The sequence below is a fragment of the Corvus moneduloides genome, chromosome 22 (genome assembly GCF_009650955.1).
Source record: "Corvus moneduloides isolate bCorMon1 chromosome 22, bCorMon1.pri, whole genome shotgun sequence".
Lineage (NCBI taxonomy): Eukaryota > Metazoa > Chordata > Aves > Passeriformes > Corvidae > Corvus > Corvus moneduloides.
Window position 1 is genome coordinate 1,995,508 of NC_045497.1, and position 21,844 is coordinate 2,017,351.

Genomic DNA, 21,844 nt, shown 5'->3' on the forward strand with positions numbered 1-21,844 from the left:
TCCTTCCCACACGTACTATGTGCATTTCAGAACAATTTCCTTTGTGCATTACCAACATTGTGGTGGGTTTGGAAGATCTTTTTTAAAAAATCCCCATCCAGCCTAAAATTGTTTAGTGACCTCTTTGTGCTTGGGAGCTGTTGGCACAAATGGAATTTCACACAGCAGGGATTGGCAACCTCTGGGAAATAATCCTTTGGGCTCTCACCTGGGAAAGGAAAGCTTTGGTGGCCAAGCCCCTGCTGACACAAACACAGCTCTGACACAGTGGATTTACTGCTGGGTGAGCCATTTTGGGGAAAATATGAAGCCTGGAGGATTATTTCCCAGGAAGGAAGGATGAGGCTGAGTGGCCAGAGCAGGCAGGAGGTTTTATCTGAGGAAAGAGCAGGTGGGATTTAGGTGAGGAATGATGATCAGCACTGGGCCAAGCCTGTAGTGACTCCCACCAGTCAGGTTTCAGTGCTGTCCCTTCAATCATCTCTCAGAGCAAAAAGAATTGCAGGTGAACAGCAGAAACAGCTCAGACAGCAACCTGAGAGAGGTTCTGATGAGTGAGAGCCATGGTAGAGTCCCCAGAGGTTGAGAAAACAAAGCCGTAACTCACCTGCAGGGCTGAGCCCTGTTTACACACACAGGTACACGTGGGGCTTTTGCATTTCAGGTGAACTTCTGCCAGCTCCAGCCAGGGGACTGTGCCGTGCTCAGCAGCAGCACTGACTGCCCCCAAATGTCCCAGCAGCTCCCCACACCAAACCCACCACAGATGTTCAGCCCCCAAGAGCTGGCACAAAGCCCAGGGGATGAGATTCTCCTGAGGCCCAGCTGTGCAACCTTCAGAGATCAACCCCAGCTGTTTCTCCTTGTCCAGGTGAGGAGGCCCAGAGCAAACACAGCTCAGGAAGCTCAGCTGGGACCTGCCAGCTACTCCTGAAGTCAGAGAAATGCACTTTCCACCTCAGATCTTTGTGGATTGGGGGATGTTATGTTTGGTGCCCCAAATTCCTACCTTTAAGGGATTAGGGATTTAATTCCAAGTCTCAAATCTACTACAGTTTGAAAATCTCTTAATTTTGCACAAATTTCTTTCCTTATGAGTAGGCACAAGTGGTGTAGCTCATAAGAAACTACTCTCAAGTGAATGTAATAGAAAATCAAATACTTTAATGAAATTAGGGAGCATGAGAGTAACAGCTCAGATATACCACTAGAACTGATACTACTGGGCTGTGGGGCTCTGCTAATTGGTTTTTAAATGCTCTGTTCATCAAGCATGCAGACTGACAAACTACTAATTCTTCAGAGTGTCAAAGATCCTGAGTAAAGAATTTCCAACCACTTCAAATGGATATAATAGGAAATGTCTTCTGAGCTGGTGGCCCGCACACAGCATTGCACAGATAAAAATATACTACTCTCAATGCACAGAGCTAAATACTTTCACATTTATCAGAATTTTCTACACAAGTCTTTTTTGATAGAATTCAAGTTTTGAATTTTCTGTATATATCTTCACCTGTATTAAACAAATGCTTATTTACATTGTGGGTAAAGTGTAAAGGCTAGGAAGGCCATTTTCCCATACTGTACTGTAACACTGCAAAATATATATACACAGAGAACCTAATATAGGCAACAGGTCTAAAAAAAAGTCACCTCCCACCTGTACAACATCATCGAGCCAGTATGAAAAGAGGGCATTGTTAGCACCAAACCACTCCCAGGGGGATGAGGAGCTTTCCAGTTCCACAGGGAAGCACAGCATTCCAAGGATGGGCCACGGAGCTGCTGCCTGCAGGACTGGAAATCCCAAACACTGCACTGCATTGGGGATGGAAATCGCTGAAGAGCAGGACAGGAGCAGCCAGGGTGAGCAGGTGACGGTGACACCCCGGCACAGGTCACTCCTGGCATCACTTCCCACCCTGCCAGCCTTTCCTTTGGATTCATGGACGAGCACAAACCGCCAGCAGAACACGACTCAAGCGAGGGGTGGGGTTCACGAGCCAGATGAACCCTGATACTGCACAAGCCATGGGGAAGGAGCTCTGCTGGCAGAGGGAATTCCGAGGGAAGCAGCCTGGCTGTGCCCAGGGAAGCAGCCCTGGCTCACTGGCTGTGCCCAGGGATGCCTGAGGCAATTCCCTCGGGAAGCAGCCCCAGGGGGCTCACAAGTGGGAATTCCCTCAGGAAGCAGCCCTTGGGGGGGCTCACCAGCAGGAATTCCCTTGGGAAGCAGCCCCAGTGGGCTCACCAGCAGGAATTCCCTCGGGAAGCAGCCCCAGTGGGCTCACCAGCAGGAATTCCCTCGGGAAGCAGCCCCAGTGGGCTCACCAGCAGGAATTCCCTCGGGAAGGGGGGCTCACCGGCGGTGCCGGCTGTGCCCAGGGTGCTCACGCTCGTAGCGGTGCCCGGCGCGCTCGTAGGAGCGGGAGCGCTCGTGCCGGTGGTTCCGGTAGTAGTGGCTCTTCTTCTTGTACTTGCCAGAGTGGTCGGAGCGCTCCCGGGAGCGGCTGCGGGAGCGGGACGAGCTCCGGCTGCGGGACTTGCGCGCTTTGTGCGCCGAGTATTTGTAGTCTTTGGATTTCTTGTAGCTCCGGACCTTGGAGCCCTTGTAGCCGGAGCTGTGGTTGAACTGCCTCGGAGGGGAATCGCTGCGGCTCCGCGAGCGGCTGTGGGATTTGGAGCCGCTGGATGTGGAGTAACTCTCACTCTTCCTAGAGAAAAAGGAGAACAAACATGATTTTCTTAACTTCTACGAACTTCATTTTGGATTTTGCTGTTCAGTACCCCGTGAAAACTCATCTTGTGTCCTGAACTTACACCTGGCTACTGTAAAAATACTGATTTTTAGGAATTCTTATCCCATTCTCCAGCTTCAGTTACAGTAATACTGTAAACACCCACACCTGGAGTTACTCTGGAGTTTAACGAGCAGCCCACGCTGCTGGGTCACCTCAAAGCCTCTTGGTGATGAGCTATCAAGGCTGGCACTGGGAAACTGGAGCCTGGGAGGCTCTGGGAGCACACCCTACCTGTGCTTAGGGGATGCAGACCTCGATGGTGATCTTGAGTAACTCTGATCTCTGCTTCCACTTCGACTTCTGCTCTCTCTTCCTTTCTGGACACTGCAAGAGACCATGAACACTCAGTTATTTTGTTTCAGGTACCCATGGCAGAAAAGCAGCTGCTTCTTTATGAAACCTTACCCATTTACTGGGCTGTTGGAGCTGGTTCTTTTGGCTCCCTCTGTTTTCCTTTTAGCATTCTTCATGGCCTGCACAGGTAGTGGTGAAGGTTTATTTCCTTTAACCTCTTTTGGGGACTCTGGAAGAAGAAGCCTTTGTTATGTCTTTGGAAAGTACCTGCAAGGACTGAAGCCTCCCCTCTGCCACGATCAGAGCTGCACAGCTGTGCTTTGCACACACACAGCCACCCACAAGCAGAGCTGAACAAGTTCACAGGAGGCAGAAATTCATCTGAAACATTTCTGCCAAAGTATTGAAGTAACCCCGGGGAGTGAACTGCAAGAGAAGGCAGCAAAGCACCCTCCTTTTCTTGCCAATTATTCAGCATTGTTTGAAAGGTAAACTGGGGAAGAAGATGGTGAATGTTGTCTTCTAGGTGAGACTGCACCAGACTGGAAACTTTCAACCAACAAATTCCCCACCCAACACCCCGAAATGTAACCCCTGCCACAGCACCTCTGCTTGAATATTGCTTTAGCACAACATGCCAGTGGCAAGTATTTCAGTTTATTGCCAAATCCACATAAAAGCAAGTCCCTGGACTATATGGGTTTAAACTAGTCTTAATTTCAGACTAATTTGATTTTAGCTTTTATCTGATTCAAGAAATCACAAAGTTACAATGCTATTCAAACCCTGCCAGCTGAGTAGTGCTAGAAGCCATCTTAAAAAAATCCCCAACAGCCCCCAAACCACACGTGTATATGCTTCCCCAAAAGGGTAAATATACATGAAAGATGAGAAAGAGTTATTAAAAATGAGTTATCCACTATTTACCATTTTTTGGGATAGGGGAAAATCCCGATGTGTTATCCAAGCTCGGGACTCCCTCAGGTACCAGACCTTTAGCTTGTGCTTTTGCCTCTTCAATAGCCAATTTCTTCTTTTCTATTTTACTTTCCAGATCAGATAAATCCACCTGTGAACACAGGAGCACTGCTTGTGAGAACTGAATTTCCTGGTTACTCACTCACAGGGAGGGGAATGAAAATCCAAGGAGTCCCAGACAGTGACTGCTCTTTGTTCACTCCCAGGCTTGCAGCTGTGGTTTCAAACAGGGTCAAATTTTCCAACTCCTGCTCTGAGCTGCAGCCTTTACTGAGAGCTCTCAACATGAAAAAGAACCAAACCTTTTTCCTTGTGTAGAGCTGCAAGATTTTTAAGCAGATTTCTTGAATTTCTTCCTCTGTTGCTCCGAACAGTAAAAACCAATGTGGGCGATTTGGAAGTGGGATCTGAAAGGGAGAGAGAGACAAAGCTCAGATTTCTCCTGCTGTTAAAAGGCTTGAAAAATCCCCAAATCCATGGAAGTGTGGCTCACCTCCAGTGTCCTGGCTGCCAGGTAAATGCAGGCACAGGCAATGCTTTCTGGCTGGAACCTCACAAAGACATCTGTTCTCAGGCTGTCGTTCATGTAGTTCCTGAAAAACAGGAGAGCAGAAGGTTGCAAGGCACTGCAAAGCTCTTTGGGGTTCTTGACTTGGTTTTACTTCTACAAGGGCTATTTCTTTCTGCATTCAGTTACTAGACTTCAACATTATACTCCTGTAAATCTAAAGAGAAGCTGAATGGTTTTACTAAAACAAAAATAAAATAAGTAACTAAAATAAATCCCTCAAGGGGAGGGATGTGTGACAGAAACAAAGTCTGACTGCTGAAAATTCAGTGGTGAGAAGAGAACCAATTTTAACTTCACTTTTCCTGCTGGATGTCTACTGGCCTGCTCTCATGCAATAAACAAGTTATTTTCATCAAGACAACATACAGTGTGCTCAGAAATACTCAGTTAAAGAATTTTAGGTTCACATGTTCCCCTGCAATAGGGCAGAACCAGGTATGTGGCAAAAGCTGCAGCTCCTGTAGCAGTTCTCCCATGAAATGCAGTCCTCTTCAGCACAGCTCAACTTCCAGTGGGGTTTAAGGGTCCATTTCCATCCAGAACAGGATTCTTTTTGATGCAAAAAGTCAGCCATAGGAGAAATCAGGGTGTGTGGGAACGTCAGTTCAGGAGAACAGTCAGTATTCAGGCAGATCTCCTCTTTGGCACATGAAATAAGGTTTCCAAATTGTCCCATTTCAGTAAGGTTGCTTAAAATGTATATTCACAGAATGAGAAAACTGTAAAATATTGCACATATTCCAGTCAGTACACTTAAGCATTATGCTGTTAAAGCTTAAATACACAAAGTAAATTCCTGTGAACCTGTCAGCTGATGTGCTTTAGAAGGTCTAGACTTGGGAGCACATACGTCAGTAAAATATCAGATGGAGAAAAACTAAAACCAGACACAATAAAAGTCTTTAAAGTAATACTTTAAAGTAGTAATTAACCATGTGGGTACCCAGTATACAAGGATTCACTGACCCCCAAGATATCCAAACCAGAGACCACAGGCCAGGCACCTGCAAACTGTTTACAAGAACAGAGAGGAGGAATTTGAATCCCAGGAGTATCCAGCTCCCATCTGCCCCAGCTGTCCTCTGTTCTTGTTTATACAAACAGCAACTCCTGCCCCAGAGAAGCAACACTGACCATCAGCTCATCTTCCTTGGAGAAAGGAACTTCTAAACCTCCTGGTGTTGTCCTACTGCAAAGAGAGCACAAACCTTTTGGCCAAAGAAGTGATAAAGGAAAAGGTGACTTCAAACATCTGGAAGCTGCAAAGCTTTTTGCTGATTTGCCAAATTGAGGACCATGCCAGTTTCCAAGTTTGGCCTCTGCACATCTTCCCTGTGGGCTCAGTCAGACACTGGAGGAAATGAATCCTTGTCACAATAGCTTAAGAAAAAGGTAATGTTGTAAAAATGCACATTTCAAAAACCAATTATACTGGATACCCACCAGTTTTCGGGTACTGGAAGCAACAAAGGCGAGCACACAGATGTGTTACTGTAACATCTGACCCCTTTCTCAACTGGGGTAACTCCCTCCTTCCCCCCACCTCCCCCTCCTTCCATAACAAGCAGATTCCTCGCAGTGAGCAGTCCAGAGCTCCCATTCCACTGCTCCATGCAATGCTTCTGGGAAGTGTCTCTAAATATCACATTTTGTCTCCAAGCTTCACACGTGTACTAGTTTACAAATGGAAACTGTTCTTTTTTTTGTTGTTAATTCATCCCTTTTAAAGATTTAAACCCCACCTTAATATGCTTTATCATATAGAAACGCATCATATTAGAACAGTTAAGAGAAATAGAACATTAAAAGAAATAAAAATCTTTCAGAACTTCAACGGTCAGGTTATCAAATATACAAACAATCAAAAAATGCACAGTAAAAATAAAAATATAAGCACAAGAAGCAGTTGGCCAGTTACTCTACTATCATGTATATACCACCTGTCTAGAGCCAGCCTTCTCTTTGGAGAGCTTTGGGTTGACTGAAGACGGCAGCTATCCCTGCACCATGGGCAGCAGAGGAGAAGTCTTAGTCACTTACCCTCAGAGGCTACCCTTTGATCAAAAGAGTACAGAAAAGAAAAGTCAAAACTGGTTCTCTACACACAGGTCACAGTACCAGACAGTTCAGTCAGCAGAAATATGGTCTTTGGATTCACTAAAGGTTTTTTTTTAGACCATTGGTATTGTTAAAAAGCATTATGGTTTCAAAGCGTTACTTATTTGGTAAAGTTTAAGACGTGGAATTTTATAGAAGCTTCCCACCCCCGAGCAAATATTTATTAAATGAGAGCAATAAGGCAAAGAACATTTCTTGGCAAATACGAATGCAGGCTATGCATCTATCCAGTCTTAGAAGCTGACATCTTGCATTATCCACATAGATAAAAGAAATTTATCTGTGCTGAGGTTTTGATACAACCTGTAATGAAGCTCAGGCCCTGGGAAAAGCCATTTCCCAGCACTAGGAACAGACCTGAATTACACCTAAAGTTTTCCCTGAAGAACAAGAACCCAAGGGAACAACTCTAACCCACCCAACCTTTTCCCTTCAGCTGGAAAGTCAGAGCAGAGAGGAGGGAAGTGAGAAGTCAGGGTGGAAAGCTACCTTACCATTAAAACAGTGCCTCTAACTTAAGAGGCCGATCAACATTTGGGAAGTAGTTTGGGGCACACCAAGGACAGTGCAGCTGTCTGGTGTGGCCCCAAGCACTGCTGGGCAATGCTGCCCAGTGCCTCAAGTGACATATTTCTGCTACTGCCCCTTCTGGTCTCTCAGAACAAAGAAAATCAACTTACCATGAGGTCTGGACCAGGTGTTGGTTACGTTCACATTCTAATACCTGAAGGTACATAACGATTATCTGGAAGATATGGGTTATTGAGTTATTAACAAGCATCTGGAGAGCCACCTACTTATTTCAGAGGGACATCCATGAGGCATCTGTAATCCTCTTTCAAGGCCTACAACACTCCACATGAAGGGTCTGCACCATCCCCAGTGTTTATCCACACAGCTTCTGCACCAGCTCTGACCTTCTGAGCCCTTCCATCCTGCTACTCAGCCAGGTCTTGTCTCCACCTGGGTTTGCTTTAAGGATTTTGCTGATTGATTTTGTTCTCCTACACACCTCACAAATCCTTTTAGCTGCAGCCTGGGAGAAAAAGCTGCTCACTGCAATCAGCAGGGAGGGAAGCGTGGCAGTGCTTGCAGAGAACAGACCTGACACTGTGCCTTGGTTTGTTCAGCTCTAAGGGTGTTTCCTTCAGTTTGGAAGGAAAACACAGCTACAGAGAGGAAGAATAGTGGCAGAATTCACACCAATTAACAAAACTACAGCTGTCCTCTGGGGTGGATAACAAAAGGAAATTCTGAATGTCAAGCAGGCCCAAAAAGGCGGCTTTGAACAGGAGTTTTTTAGAGAAGAGCAAGATCCCAACTCGGCTGGCACAGAAGTAGGAAGTTCTTTTATCCATTAAGGCACAATTTAAACATTTGAGGGAATTGTATCTTTCACGTATCATCCCTTGCTACTTTTATATTGAGCCTTGTCTCATTTCTAGCCAAGCCCTTCACACACGAAACACTAAACTGGCTCACACAGCTTTAATACCTCAGCATGTTTCCACCAGCAGTGATCATGACAACCCCAAGCCTCCAAACTCCTTCCTGCTCAGGAATCTAAGTTAAGGTGACGTTTTCTACCACCAAAGCTACCTACTGATCCAATTTGCCTTCGAGGAATACTGAGCACCTGCATCCACCTCGCCGTCACTCAGCAGTGATACGAGACCAATTAGTAAGAGTCTCTTAAATGAGAAAGAAAACATCAGGATGGTAAGAAACTAATCTCACTGATTTCACTAATTATCATGTACAGTCCACAGAGCTTCCATGCAGTCAGGCAGCCTCCTCAAAGCATTACAGAACATGAGACACTGGTTATGAAGTGAATTTATACACTACAAACCTTATGAGGGTGCTTCACATGAACACAAAATCCCAACTCCTTCAACACTCTTCTTTCTGCCTTAATTATTTGATTCTTCAGGTTCACATATTCTTGATCCAATATTAGAGGCACAGGTTTTCTGCAAGTCAAGAAGACAATCATCTTAACCCCAAAGGAGACTCACATGCAGGCTGGGTCATGTAAAAATAAAAGACACCATTATTTATAACATCAAAAATATTTATTGAATAAAATGGGTCAGCTCACTTCATGAGATCCCTTTGAGATATTCCCTGATTTATGAAACAGGGAATGATGCTGTCATGAAGCTTGGTAACTAAAACACAACACAGATAGCTCAGATTATTTGGAATTCTCAGCTTACTTTTTCTCCCTCAGGTGTCTGAGGCGATGGAACACGTTGATCACGTCCCGAATGCGCCTGGGGGCTTCCTCAATTTTGGATGCCAGATGGACGCAGGCCATGGACACATGCTGAAAAATAAGCATGAAATATAGTATTTTATATAATGTATCAGTTCCAGTTCAGGAACTGAGCTCCTCCAACAGTTTAAGGATGAATAACAAGAAAAAAAAAAAAGTGGTAAAACAAGGAAATTTGAAATATTTAACAAAAATCACTATTAAATAGCTTTGTAAAATCATGTTTCTCTATAACTATAATCTCCAGGCTAGTTCCTAACACTGATCACATCTCAAATGACAACTTGCCAAGAGAGATCAGAAGATAAATATGGCTACAAATGTCATTTAATGCCTTCTTACCTCCATGGAATGCTTCACAAAAGACTTGGTATAAAAAAACCGCTGGAATAGCACCTGTCCTGTAGCCATAGCCACCTAAAACAAGAGAAAAATCACAACAGGCATGAACAAAACTACCAGTTCCAAAAAGACACTTTAACAGATTTAAGACCCAGAAGATTAACTAAGCATGGGAGAAAGTTTAATGGTATCTAAAAAAATCTAGAACTAATACTTAAGTAACTAATTGAGTTGCCCAAAATGTTATCAACGCTGTAAATACTGCCTACAGGTCAAATACAAACATCAAATCCCAAATTTCTTTTCTAAAAAAAAAAAAAGTGAAAATATGTTCCAAGTTGATTAAAAGGTAAAAGAACCCCAAAAGCCAATAAAATTGAAAGTTATGAAAGTACGCCAGAAAAAAAAAAATTGCTTTCTGGGCGTGGAAAGAGCGGGGGGGAATCTAATAACGTCATGATTTGCATATATTTGAATACGCTAAGACTCGGTAGCTGGAAAGTTTCACGCTCAGAGAGCAACGAGGCCGTTCGGACTAAAGTTCTCCGGGAAACAAAACCTTCCCGAGGTCACCACGACTCCGAAGGAGCCTTAAGAAATCCGTCTTTGCACAATCCCCGAGCCTCACACGGAGGCAGCGGGGGCGGCGCAGGAAGGCGCTGACATCACCGGCTTCCGGCACCCAGCGGCCGGGGAAGGCCGGAGAGGCCCGGAACGGCCCCCGAGCACCGGGCGGCCCCGCGGCCTGCCCGGCCGGTAACAGCCGGGGTCTCTCCGGCCGGTAACAGCGGGGCGGCCCCGGGGCCTGCCCGGCCGGTAACCGCGGGGCCTGCCCGGCCGGTAACAGCGGGGCCTGCCCGGCCGGTAACAGCGGGGCCTGCCCGGCCGGTAACAGCGGGGCCTGCCCGGCCGGTAACAGCGGGGCCTGCCCGGCCGGTAACAGCGGGGCCTGCCCGGCCGGTAACAGCGGGGCGGCCCCGGGGCGTGCCCGGCCGGTAACAGCGGGGCCTGCCCGGCCGGTAACAGCGGGGCGGCCCCGGGGCGTGCCCGGCCGGTAACAGCCGGGGTCTCTCCGGCCGGTAACAGCGGGGCGGCCCCGCGGCCTCTCCGGCCGGTAACCGCGGGGCCTCTCCGGCCGGTAACAGCGGGGCGGCCCCGCGGCCTGCCCGGCCGGTAACAGCCGGGGTCTCTCCGGCCGGTAACAGCGGGGCGGCCCCGCGGCCTGCCCGGCCGGTAACAGCCGGGGCCTCTCCGGCCGGTAACCGAGGGGCGGCCCCACGGCCTGCCCGGCCGGTAACCGGGAGATCGAGGCCCCCACAAAGAAAAGCCCGGCCCCGCTCAGTCCCGGCCCCCTCCCCGCCCGCGCCCAGCCCCACCTGCGGCAGCCGCAGCAGGATCCCGGCCGCCTGGATGAGCTCGCAGCCTGTGACGCGCAGCTCGGTCTCAGTGTCGGGGTCGAGGCCGCTGCTCATGGACGGCGTGAAGCGCAGCGTGTGCTCGGGCAGCAGGCAGTTCTCCAGCGTGATCAGCACGCCCGAGTACAACCGGTCACCGATCAGCACCGCGCCGGGGCCCGGTACCGGGGCGGGGGCCGCGCCGGCCGCCTGAGGGCCCGCGGGGCCGCCGCCGCCTCCCGCCGCCGCCGCCATTTTGTGCCGCCGCCGCCTCGCTGGCTCCGCGCTCCTTCTCCTTCCCCCCCCCTCCCCGCCAGCATCCGCCCGACGCCGATTGGCGGAGCGCGGTGGGGGCGCGGCCGCTGATTGGCTGAGGGGCCGTGACGCACAACGCCGCCCGGCCCGCGCGCGGCGCGGTGACGCAGCAGCCGGGAATCCGGACAGGGCGGGGCCGCCGCGCCCTCAGCGCCCTCAGCGCCCTCAGCGCCGGGGCCGCCCCGGGACGAGGCGTGAGGGGGGCCGAGCACAGCACTTGGCAAGTTAAATGGCTTTGTTAAGTCCGTAAAAAACCACTCTGTGTGTCCTTAATTTGGCGCCCACCGAGGTTAATGTGTGAGGGCCGACATGCCACCCCCCACCCCGGTTGGGTTTTCCCCGTGCAGCGCCAGAATTTCACCACGCAAATTGTTTCCCCATAGCAGTTACCAACAAAAATATCTTTATTCTTATGTGTGTCCCTAACACGGGGGCTGTGTGTGAAGGTTGATACCCTGCCTTCCCTCCATCCCCTGGCTGTATGGAGTGCCAAAATTAACACAAATTGTTTCCCCATAGCAGTTATCAATAAAAATGTCTTTATTAAGTGCTTAAAAATAGAAACTATGTGTGTCCTTAACAACCAGGGTCCGCGTGTGAGGGTCAACATCTCCCTCCCCAACCCAGCTGCATTTTCCCCATTCGGTGCCAGAATTCACCACGCATATTGTGTTTTTTTTCTAGTAGCAGTTACCAAAAAAATATCTTTATTAAGTCACTCTATGTCCTGACCGCTAACCTTGAAGTGTGCTTTTAATTTAACAGCTTTCAGTGACAACAACACAGGGAAAAAGCCACCAAGGAGAAGTTTCACACCCACACCATCCTTGGAGGATTTGTTCCACATTTTCCATTTTAGCAGCAGTCCCACAGCAGGTTTGCTTCACAATCAAATCCCTGCTTCCAACAACACGTATATACAGACTCTGATATCAATGGTGGTGGTGCACAATACGTGAAAATATCCCCTCTGGTTCTTTTCCATCTCCCAGGGCAGCCAGGAACCCTTCCTGTCTCCTCCTCTGGGCTAAAGCAGCCAGGGACTTGAATGTCTTTGGCTCATAAATAGCCAAGTCAGCCAGAACTTTCCTGTTCAGCTCCACCTGGGACTAAAGGCAAGAAAAATTGTTGGTGTTGTTGCAATTTTTAGGAACAACACTGCAATGCTTAATCACTCTTTATTAAATATAATGAACGCTCTTTACTGTTTATATAAACACTCTTCATTAAGTATCATTAAAGACTCTTAAGGCTTAAGACCTGAGGTCTTAAAGCAGATTAACTTTTTTCTACCCTCTACAATTTGGAGCTGTTAAAGACTGTCAGGCACTCCCTGGCCATGGATGTCTCATTAATGCATTGTATAAAAATTATTTACTGGCTTTCTCTAAGTTTTTCTGGTAGAAACCAAGAACCAAAGAAGAATCTCTTTATTTTGCTCAAGGCCACGTGTTCCAGGTTAATCCATGGCATTTGTTTCAGCTCAAACAAATGAAAACAGAATCAACAAATTGAAACAAATTCCCAGCATGTTTTAAAACCAGGGACAATGGCACTAAGTCTCTGCGCTCTCCATGCTCAATAAATCATCAAGTAGTGAAAAGAATAGTGATTTCTTAGGTTTTGGGGTTTTTTTTTGCTAATCCAAGCTTTGTACTTTTAAATTTCTCACAGTAAAAGAAAAAGCAGCTGTCACTGAATGCCCACAAAAAAAAGCATTTAAAAAGATCTATTCTTAAGATACTGAATTAAAGTTTTGGGGACAGAACAAGGGACAGAGCCACCATGTTCACCAGGATAACAGGGGATAATCCATACAGGGAAGAGAAACAAGTTTAGGGCAGAACTTAGGTCCTGAAGTGGATGAAACTGCTTTCACAAGCAGCAGGCCTTTCATCACTCTAATGAGTGAGTAATTATCCTCCAAGCCACATCCTTACCTTGACCAGGTTGCTTATGAAGGCTGGGTACTTCAAACCATGTTCTAGGGAAGCTGCTCCAATCCTTGTAATCCAGAGCTGAAGGCGTAAAAATCAATATATTGCATGAAAAAATGCTTTAAAAGTGAACCTTTTGCCATGCTGGTCTGCTCACACTTACTAAATATAACATTTTCATAGGATCATGGAATATCCTGAGCCGGAAGGGACCCACAGGAACACGACACAGGAAAACGCTTCCTTAAACTCCTACTTTTCACCCACTGGCTTTGAGGGAAAATGTAGGAACCCAGAGTGCCGAGACTATTTCTCTGCCTGCTTTTAAGGGTTCTTACCCCCCTGAACAACACTATTTTAGCTTCAAACCTTGGAAAAAATTACCAACAGTCGGACAAGAACTAGAAAATACAGTGGTGTGAATTAGGTGATGGACTACGATGTAAGATTGTCACAGGGTGAAAAATTTAGAGGTTTTGGGCTTCTCTTTGTAGCAAATAGAGAAGAGTAAAAAATATCAAAATGGAGGATTGTTGTTGTTCTCTAAACCTTCTTCTCCTTCTCCTACTACTCCATATTCTGCAGTAAAAGTAGTTTGGAATGACTGGATAAAGAATTCTGCAGTTCCTAGTCGTGTTACTGAATAATTGGTAGGAAAGTGAAAATAATGTATGTTTTTAGTAACTATTGGTTAAAATACCTTTAAAAGCTGTGTAAATCTTGATAATTAGGCTCACTCCTGCTTTTCTGTGCTCTATGCTGTACCTGGGTCACGCTGGTGGCTCTGTTCCTCTGATAAGACTTAATACACAACTATCTGGAAGCATTGAAACTCAAGGAAAAGTCTGGGTTTATCTTTGAAACTCCTTGCAAGGACTTTCAGCAAATTCTCTCCCATCAGGAGGGACTTGATTTACGGCACGGTTCAGTGTCAGGAAACCCCCCAGCAAAAGCAGCAGCTATTTCCCTTCTGCCTGGCTCCCATTTTGATGTTTCCACCCAACATTTTGCTCCTTACCGCTCTGAGGGATCTCTTCTTCTCCCTCCTGGCCTTGGTGGACCTCACGAAAGCCCTGCGGACGCTCCTCACTGCCAGCCTGTAGCAGCGGTTCTTCCTGCCACGAAAATGCTGGAAAAAAACCCCAGGATGGTCTTATTTAATTATATTTAAAGCCGTCCAACCTTTCAGTAACACTAATGAAGCTCATCTGCATTTCACAGCTCTCCACGACAAGGATCACCGAACCCTTCACAAGCACCCCCAAGCCTTCAGTTGGCACATAATAAAAATATTCTTTCCTCGGTTTGTATCATGGAAAACCTGAAGCTGAGGAGTAGGAAAGATCTCAGTCCAGGCCTCACTTTGGGCTGTGGTTCTGTGGGAAAGGCAGCCACAAAATCATGGTCAGTGCTTTCACCCAACCCTGAGCTCACATATTTATTCTCATTCCTGAGCTCCCCTCAGCTGCATCTATATGAACAGGGTTGGGGCAGGAGCCTCTGATTTCTCAAAGAGCTGCCCAAACAGAAAAAAATAATGAAATTTGTTTACTGACATCCATCTGATGTGACACAGGAAAAAAGCAGCCAGTGCTGCATCAGAAATAACTGGTACTGTGGGCAGCTTAGGTGCTACAAAACCAAAATATTCTCACTTCCTGCAACACTTTCTATCTCAATAGTACAGCAAGATGTACTGCCTAGGACATCCTTGAGAAATATTCTTCCCTAGCCTCGGTACAGTAGCTTGAACTTCAGCTGAAATCGCCTTTCAAAATGCACTTGAGAACAAGGTTAATTTTTTTTTCCCAGTAAAACAAACAAACAAAAAACACTCAAGAAGAAAACACAATCAACACAGCCTCCAGCACGCTGTACTTAATTAAATACAATCAATTCATAGCACGAGGCAACCAGAGAATCGCGGAACGGTCTGGGTGGAAAGGGACCTTCAAGGCCCCCCAGCGCCACCCCCTGCCACGGGCAGGGACACTTCCACCGTCCCCGGCTGCTCCAAGCCCCGTCCAACCCGGGACACTCCAGGGATGGGGCAGCCGCAGCTCCGGGACCCTGCAAGGGGCACAAGCAGTGCCGGGGCCGGGCTGCGGACAAGGGGATGCGGGGATGGGGCTGAGCTGGGGCCGGGGGTGGCCCGGGGACCTCGCACTCACCCGCGCGTACTTGAGCACCTCCTGCACCCTCCAGAAGCGGTCCGAGAGCCGGCTGCGCACCCAGCGCGCCGCGCTCAGCACCACCATGGCTGCGGCACCCGAGCCTTCCGGGGCGGGGCCCGAGCCTTCCTGTGATCCTGCCCCCGAGCCTTCCCCCGAATCTTCCTCTGATCCTGCCCCGAGCCTTCCCGGCCCTGCCCCCGAGCCTTCCCCCGAATCTTCCTCTGATCCTGCCCCGAGCCTTCCCCCGAATCTTCCTCTGATCCTGCCCCCGAGCCTTCCTCTGATCCTGCCCCCGAGCCTTCCTCTGATCCTGTCCCGAATCTTCCCGGCCCTGCCCCCGAATCTTCTTCTGATCCTGCTCCGAGCCTTCCCGGTCCTTCCTCCAGCCCTTCCTCCAGCCCTTCCCCCGGTTCTTCCTCTGATCCTCCCCGGCTCATCCCCCGGTCCTTTTCCTGATTCTTCCCGGACCTGCCTCCAGCCCTTCCTCCAGTTCTTCCCCTATCCCCAACCCTTTTCCCGGCCCTTCCTCCTGTCCTTTCTCGGTTGTTCCCCAGCCTTTCCGCCTCCCCCGGCTCCTCTCCCACAGCACGGTGGCTTTTCTCCGTGCTGGGCATCCTGTTCCCCAGCCTGAGGACAGCCATGGAATCATGGAATATCCTGAGTTGGAAAGGACCCACAAGGATCATCCAGTGCAGCCCCTGGCCCTGCACAGACCCCCCAACAATCCCAGCCTGGGCATCCCTGACAGTGCTGTCCAAACGCTCCTGGAGCTCTGGCAGCCTCGGGAATGTCACCATTCCCTGGGGAGCCTGGGCAGTGCCCAGCACCCTCTGGGGGAAGAACCTTGCCCAAAATCCAACCTAAACCTCCCCTGACACAGCTCCAGCCGTTCCCTCAGGTCAGTGGTCACCAGAGACCTTCACCCTCTGGGTAAAGAACCTTTACCCAATCCCAGCCCTCTCAAGTGACCATCATCACCTGCATGAGGTGTGACCCAAAGCAGCCCAAGCCTATAGCTCAGCTGGGAGCAGCCACACACGGTGTGGTGGGGTTGTACCACGGAGCTGCAGCCAAAATTCCCTGTAAAATGGAGCTGGGCTGCTTGGAGTGTCCATTCCCACAGCTCAGTGAGGGATTTGGAGCAGACTTTGGGCCGTGTATCCCCAGCAGTGCTCAAACCACCAATGTGAGAAAAATGGGGGTGTTGGAAGGATTCCATAGTGGGTAACAAGCCTTGCAGCATCCTGTAAGGGTTAGGGTTAGAGAATGTGAGACATAAAAAGGAAATTTATGAACTGCAGCAAACCACAAGATGGTGCTGCCAGAAAATTATTCCTTGGGAGCAGCAGTCCTTGCGTCAGAGAACTGATGGGTTTGTCTGCTGCCCTTTAATCATCACCGGTTCCAGCATCTCAAAGCAATGATGCTCCTGTTATAAACTGCTCCATCATCAAGATCTTTCCCACTTCTGGGCAAGCACTTGTTAAGAATATGGAAATTTCACAGAATTAGAGAATCTTTGTATCCCTGAGGTTCGTCTGACACAAAGTTCATTTGGTTATTACAAGAATCAGTAGAATGTGTGGAAAATAAATTTACAGAAGGCAATCTTCAGCCCTCCCACAGGTTAAAATACATTTTCATTATAGCAAAAGAACTTTGGAAAGTCTCACTGGATTTAGCAAAGCTTCACTGAATCACTTTTTGGAATACTTAAGTTGTGTTTCACCACACCCCTGTGCCATCACCAGCAGATGGTAAAAGCAGCTGTAGGATTTTTAGTTGCCCAGCACCGAGTTCATCTTTCCATGGTTTAAGCCTAAAATTGATTTCTCTTCCTGTAGTTTTGGGTTGGGTTCTTTCTGTTTGTGTGACTCATCCTTTTTTTCCCCATAAATCAAGCTTGAAAAATATTATGTCTTTAAATCTAAACAGAATTTAGACAGGCAGAGTAAACACTGAGCTCCCTGCCACTTGTCACGTTTATGGTTTCCTGCACAGATTCAGACTTTATTATTAACACTGTCTCTGGCCTGAAAACAGGATGGATCCAGTAGTTATTTCCCTCGGGATGTCTGGACAGATCTGAGAAGAGATTTCACATTTTGCAGCTTGAGTGGAGGCTGCTGCCCTGCAAACTCCCCTGGGAGCCATCCAGCCCAAGAGTGCAGGGAAGGAAGATGATGAAAATGGACTTGTCACACTCTGCTGTCTGTTTTAAAGGTTGTTTCTCTCTGTATTTTTTAATATCTCTCTCTTATTACTGTGACTGTATCTTAGAGGCTACACAGGCATGGAGACGTCAGTGAAATTCTTAAATAATATTGATCATATGAGGCAGATGAAATCATTGGTAATTGCTGTGCCTTCACTACAACAATTTCAATACATTCTGCAAACAGGAACAGATGACTGCAGAGCACGGATGATTTCTGAGGAATACAGTGATTATTATCAATTTCTCTAAGGTTGTTTTTGGTTTGTTTGTTTAAATCCAGAGAGGAATTTTAGAAACTGACTCAGAATAATTGAAGTTGGAGAGGGACCGTCTTGACCTGGGGATGGATGGCTCGAGCGTGGCTCTTAGGTGCTGTGTGTTAAATCCCATCCGTGGGGAGACAGATGTGAAGGATTGGCCAGCACAGAGAGCAGCTCTGAGGCTGTTCTGTAAGCAGAGCAGTGTTGCAAAGCTGAGCTGCCTCAGAAGGGACGACACTGCTGGGTCTGAGTGGCTGTGACTGCAGCTGAGAGCAGTGACACCACCACACACTGCTCCCATCTCTGCTGCACGGTGAGGGCGAGGACTCCAGAGAGAGGGGAAACAGCTCCTGCTCTTTATCCTCACTGCTCACCTCGTTTGGATGAGCCTTGAGCAGGAATATTTGCTTGGGTACAAGGTGAAGAGCATGGAAAGGTGAAGACAAGGAACTGCCTGTGAGTGCCTAAGCCTGATATCCTGAACGCCCAGCTGAGCTCAAAGGTGGAGTGGGATACTAAAGTCCCTGAGCAGCCCATCCCAGCTGCCACAGCAACCCTTTGGGACCTCTTGGGATCGTAATCCTAGGAAAAACAACAACCAATTCAGTAGGACTCTGGATTCTAAACCAAAATAAAAGCTACTGCCAAACTTCCAGCAGCCTGATCTGCTTTGGGACTGAGGCTGGGACGCTGCTGGAAAAGCATCTGAAGGAAGCAAACTGTGCTGAGCAGGTCCTGGGGAAGCAGCGGGCCCAAAGGGACCTTTCCTTCCCTGCTCCACGATGATCTGTGGTTAAGGGCTCCTGGCCACGTGTGGAAGAGGCAGAAGAAGCCTTTGCAAATTCCTTCCCAGCTCTGTTAGACCAAAAGCAAGGAAACCCTTTTGGATAAGAGCGTGGGTTGGTGCATCTCCTTGAAGAATGTCTGGCCAGGACCCTGAGGACTTTGGAGCAGAAATCCTCTCGGAAAGGTCTCGGATGATCCCTGGGCTCCCCCCGTATGACATGGATGACCAGCTCCTTCCCAGGGAGCCGCGCAGCCCCTGGTGCTGCCTGGCGTGGAGCCTGGTGATAGGAACCATGAACTCCCTGGTCTTTCTCCTTAACTTGCTCCTGATGTTTGTTATTTTCACCATTGTGCTGCTTCCTACCATTGTGGTGGTTTACTTTGGCTTCCAGTGCCACTCCCAGGTAAGTGCCTCGCTCCCTGTGGCTGCAGGGCCACACCTGAGGGTTCCTTTGAGCAGTGACCCCAAAGGCCAGGCAGGACTCCCCAAGCTTTGGCTTTGTTTCCCTAAGGAAACAGATTTTTCCCTGTGTGAATGGTCTGGGCTGACAAGGACAGGTGTTGTGGGGAATTGGGCAATAAAGTTGTGTCCCCATGGAGGTGCCAAGCAGAGGTGCCAGGTGAGGTGAACACACTCCGTGCCGTGATGGAGCTGCTGTTTGCATTTGCATTTCACAATATTTCTCTCTTCCCTGGGATTTCTGACACTGAGAGCTGCCAACCTGAACTCCAGAGCTCACAGTCCTGCCTGGGCTCTGTGAGGGTTTGCTGCTTTCTGTTTAAGTAAGTTTAATATCCATTAGGATCTGCCTAATGATAGGATTAGTAAAGTCTGACAGGATGTATAATCCCCTTCTCATGCCAATCTAACATTCCTGTTCCCAAACATTCTGTGCATTCCTCACACCAAAATGAGCCTCCTTTGTCCATCCAGGCTCTGTTTGTGTCCTCTGCACTGCATTATTTCCTTGCTTACCAATCTCTTCTTGGTAGATTCCTTTAAACATTTTTGGGATCGCTTGACTAATTGTGGCTGTGAAAAAGCAGTTCCCTGTTTTCCTTGCAGGCACGGGCTGTTGGAGCAGCTCAATGTGCCTGTTTCATAATTCATAAACAGGCACTGCAAACTGGACTGAAAATGAGAAAAAGCCTCCCAGAACTGCCCCTTCCAGCTTCCCTCACCTTGGGAAACCTCAAGTTCTCCTTCGCATGCACAGTCAGAGGCTTTGAGGAGATGCAAAATGGTTTTGAGTGCAGCCAAGTGGACCAGAAGTGAAAGCCCCTGTGTTGCTGGAAGCTGTGAGGAGTCTTTTAACACAGAATTTCCTTTAATGCAATCATAGCAAGGGATTGTGGCTTCACCAGAGCAGTCCCTGCTTTTGGGCCATGGCTTTTCAGTGCCTCCCCAGCAGCCAGAGGCTGATTTCTGCACTGCAGGTCCATTAGACGGATTTATTGTTGGTTTTTAGGATGATGGGTTGTGTTTCTTTTACTGCTGAAAGAATAAGGAAAAAGAATAAAGTCTGGGGACATGGGAGCTGCCTGCAGCATTTGTTAGTGCAGAACAACTGAGTGCTCAGCTCAGCTCTGCTGCTGCCAGCACCAAAGGAAGGCTTTAAACACCACTCAGCCAGGCCCAGCGAGGTTTTCTTTGCAAGTGGTCTCTCCTGGCAGGTTTTTCAGGCAGAAATGAGTGCACACAGAGAACAGAACACAAAGGGGTCTGGAGGGTCTCCAGCCATGGAATGACCAACCTCCGTCTGCAGAATTGAACAGATTTCTGTGGTTTTATTTATTTTGTTAGCAACATTTTCATTTTTTAATTCCCAGTGTAGCACCAGGAGGCCTTCAGATTTGGTTTGTGCCTATCCAATGCTATTGGATGATTTAATAAAGATGAGTGTTTCCTGCTCCAGGAGCAGTGTGCAGTGCTCTTGTCTCACAGGGCTCCTGGGATAATTGAAAGCTGGATCGAGATGTGATATCAGCCACAGAGTCTACCTGAAGGTTGCTGAGCTCACCTCTGGGAGAGGGAAGAGGTGTCTTTTTCCATGAAAGCACTGGAAACACAAGGGTATTTTGGCCACTGCTGTCACCACCAGGCCAGTGACATGGTGCAGGTTAATGTGGGACTCTCGGAGCTCTTTTCCAATTTAATGACCCTGGCTCTGCCTCGCTCTCCCCACAGGTGCTGCACTCCTCTGCCCGCTACTGCAAGAGCATCTTGGACGACAACAGCTCCTCTGCCCTCATCATCCTGGGCTTTGTCATCATGTCCCCGCTGCTGGTGGTGGCCATGGCCATCTACTGCAGCCTGGCACGGCGCCTGCGGCTGCTCATGTGCTTCCAGCCCTACAGCCTGGCTGTCTACAAGGGGGGCCGCTGGTGCCACCCTGGGGAGGGGGCTCCGTGCTGTGCCAGGGGCTGCAACACCCAGCTCAAGGCCTGGGTGTGACCCTGCAGCACCTCCCTGTCCCTCATCCTCATCCTCAGCCCTGCCGCGGCTCTGCCGCTGCTGCTCAGCCAGGTCAGCCTCTGATTTATCCCAAAAACTGCCGCAGAGTGAAAGCACAGCGTGGGACAGGTGTGGGGAGGGTGTGGCAGCTTCGTCCTTCCCAATGCTCTCTGGTGGTGTTTGTTGGTGTTGTTCCTGTCTGTGTGCTGCTCGTCGCTGGATGCTGTCGCCCCGTGTCCCCAGTTTTCATTAGGAACCATTCCCAGTTTTCTGTAGAAATAAAGTTCCTGCCAAATCCCCCCTGGAGGAGTTTGTTCTGTCGCAAAGCCCTGGCTGCAGCAGCACCACCCCTTGTTCCACGCTCCGTAGCACTGTAAGGTAAAATGTAACTTTTGTTTTCTTCCTGAGGATTGGTTTTTCCAGCTACTTGCCCTGCCGGGCCCTGGTACCACCCAGAGGAATAACCAGGGGTGGCTACAGGGGAAAGTGAACTGGAGAAAAAAAAAGGAGGAAAAAGAGTTGACATTTTCTGACAAGACTGAAGAAAAACAAGAAAATTCTGTTCCAGGCAAGGGAGATCTCTCAGGATAACAAGGTTTTGCCTGAGGGCAGTGTCTGCTCGCTGGGTACAGATATTTGATAGGAGCTGCTGTTCCTTTTGCTCACCTGTTGTCTAATCCAGCTGCTTTTACAAGAAAAGCATTCTTCAGCCAGCCTGGGCTGCCAGTATTGTAATGAACCAGCCCTGCTGCTGTCCCTGCAAAGAAACCCAGAGTTATTTGCTACAGCCTCCCCAATAAAGCAAAAATGTATTTAATTTGGTAGTTCACTTTACAGAGAATTTTAATAACAAAGGGGAAATGAATTTACCTGAAATGTCAGCAGCAGAACAGACAGCTCAGGCAGCACCTCAGGGTGTC

General features: G+C 48.5%; 3 protein-coding genes across 7 annotated transcripts; 1 reads left to right on the forward strand and 2 right to left on the reverse strand.

Moving 5' to 3' along the window:
• Nucleotides 1-1,138: 1,138 nt before the first annotated feature.
• CCNL2 (cyclin L2) lies at nucleotides 1,139-11,054 on the reverse strand. 5 transcript variants are annotated; one of them, XM_032131499.1, is made up of 12 exons: nucleotides 10,762-11,054; nucleotides 9,386-9,460; nucleotides 8,985-9,094; nucleotides 8,618-8,738; nucleotides 7,446-7,510; nucleotides 4,570-4,669; nucleotides 4,379-4,483; nucleotides 4,026-4,167; nucleotides 3,210-3,327; nucleotides 3,036-3,128; nucleotides 2,348-2,717; nucleotides 1,139-2,307 (listed from the first exon to the last, which is right to left on the reverse strand). In XM_032131499.1, exons 1-11 carry the CDS (start codon nucleotides 11,032-11,034, stop codon nucleotides 2,363-2,365), a joined length of 1,557 nt encoding a protein of 518 aa, XP_031987390.1. In that variant the 5' UTR covers nucleotides 11,035-11,054; the 3' UTR covers nucleotides 1,139-2,307; nucleotides 2,348-2,362. The 5 variants fall into 5 exon arrangements, with proteins under 5 accessions (XP_031987390.1, XP_031987388.1, XP_031987393.1 ...); XM_032131497.1 differs by having other exon boundaries at nucleotides 1,139-2,717; XM_032131502.1 differs by lacking the exons at nucleotides 8,618-8,738; nucleotides 8,985-9,094; nucleotides 9,386-9,460; nucleotides 10,762-11,054 and adding an exon at nucleotides 6,588-6,701 and having other exon boundaries at nucleotides 1,139-2,717; nucleotides 7,446-7,505.
• A 558-nt stretch (nucleotides 11,055-11,612) lies between these two features.
• On the reverse strand, nucleotides 11,613-15,493 carry MRPL20 (mitochondrial ribosomal protein L20). Its single transcript, XM_032131805.1, has 4 exons — nucleotides 15,203-15,493; nucleotides 14,050-14,160; nucleotides 13,035-13,112; nucleotides 11,613-12,203 (listed from the first exon to the last, which is right to left on the reverse strand). The coding sequence occupies exons 1-4, from the start codon at nucleotides 15,287-15,289 to the stop codon at nucleotides 12,027-12,029; spliced, it is 453 nt and encodes a 150-aa protein (XP_031987696.1). The 5' UTR covers nucleotides 15,290-15,493; the 3' UTR covers nucleotides 11,613-12,026.
• A 2,320-nt stretch (nucleotides 15,494-17,813) lies between these two features.
• Nucleotides 17,814-21,741, forward strand: TMEM88B (transmembrane protein 88B). Its single transcript, XM_032131804.1, has 2 exons — nucleotides 17,814-18,873; nucleotides 20,658-21,741. The coding sequence occupies exons 1-2, from the start codon at nucleotides 18,604-18,606 to the stop codon at nucleotides 20,922-20,924; spliced, it is 537 nt and encodes a 178-aa protein (XP_031987695.1). The 5' UTR covers nucleotides 17,814-18,603; the 3' UTR covers nucleotides 20,925-21,741.
• The last annotated feature ends 103 nt before the right edge of the window (nucleotides 21,742-21,844 follow it).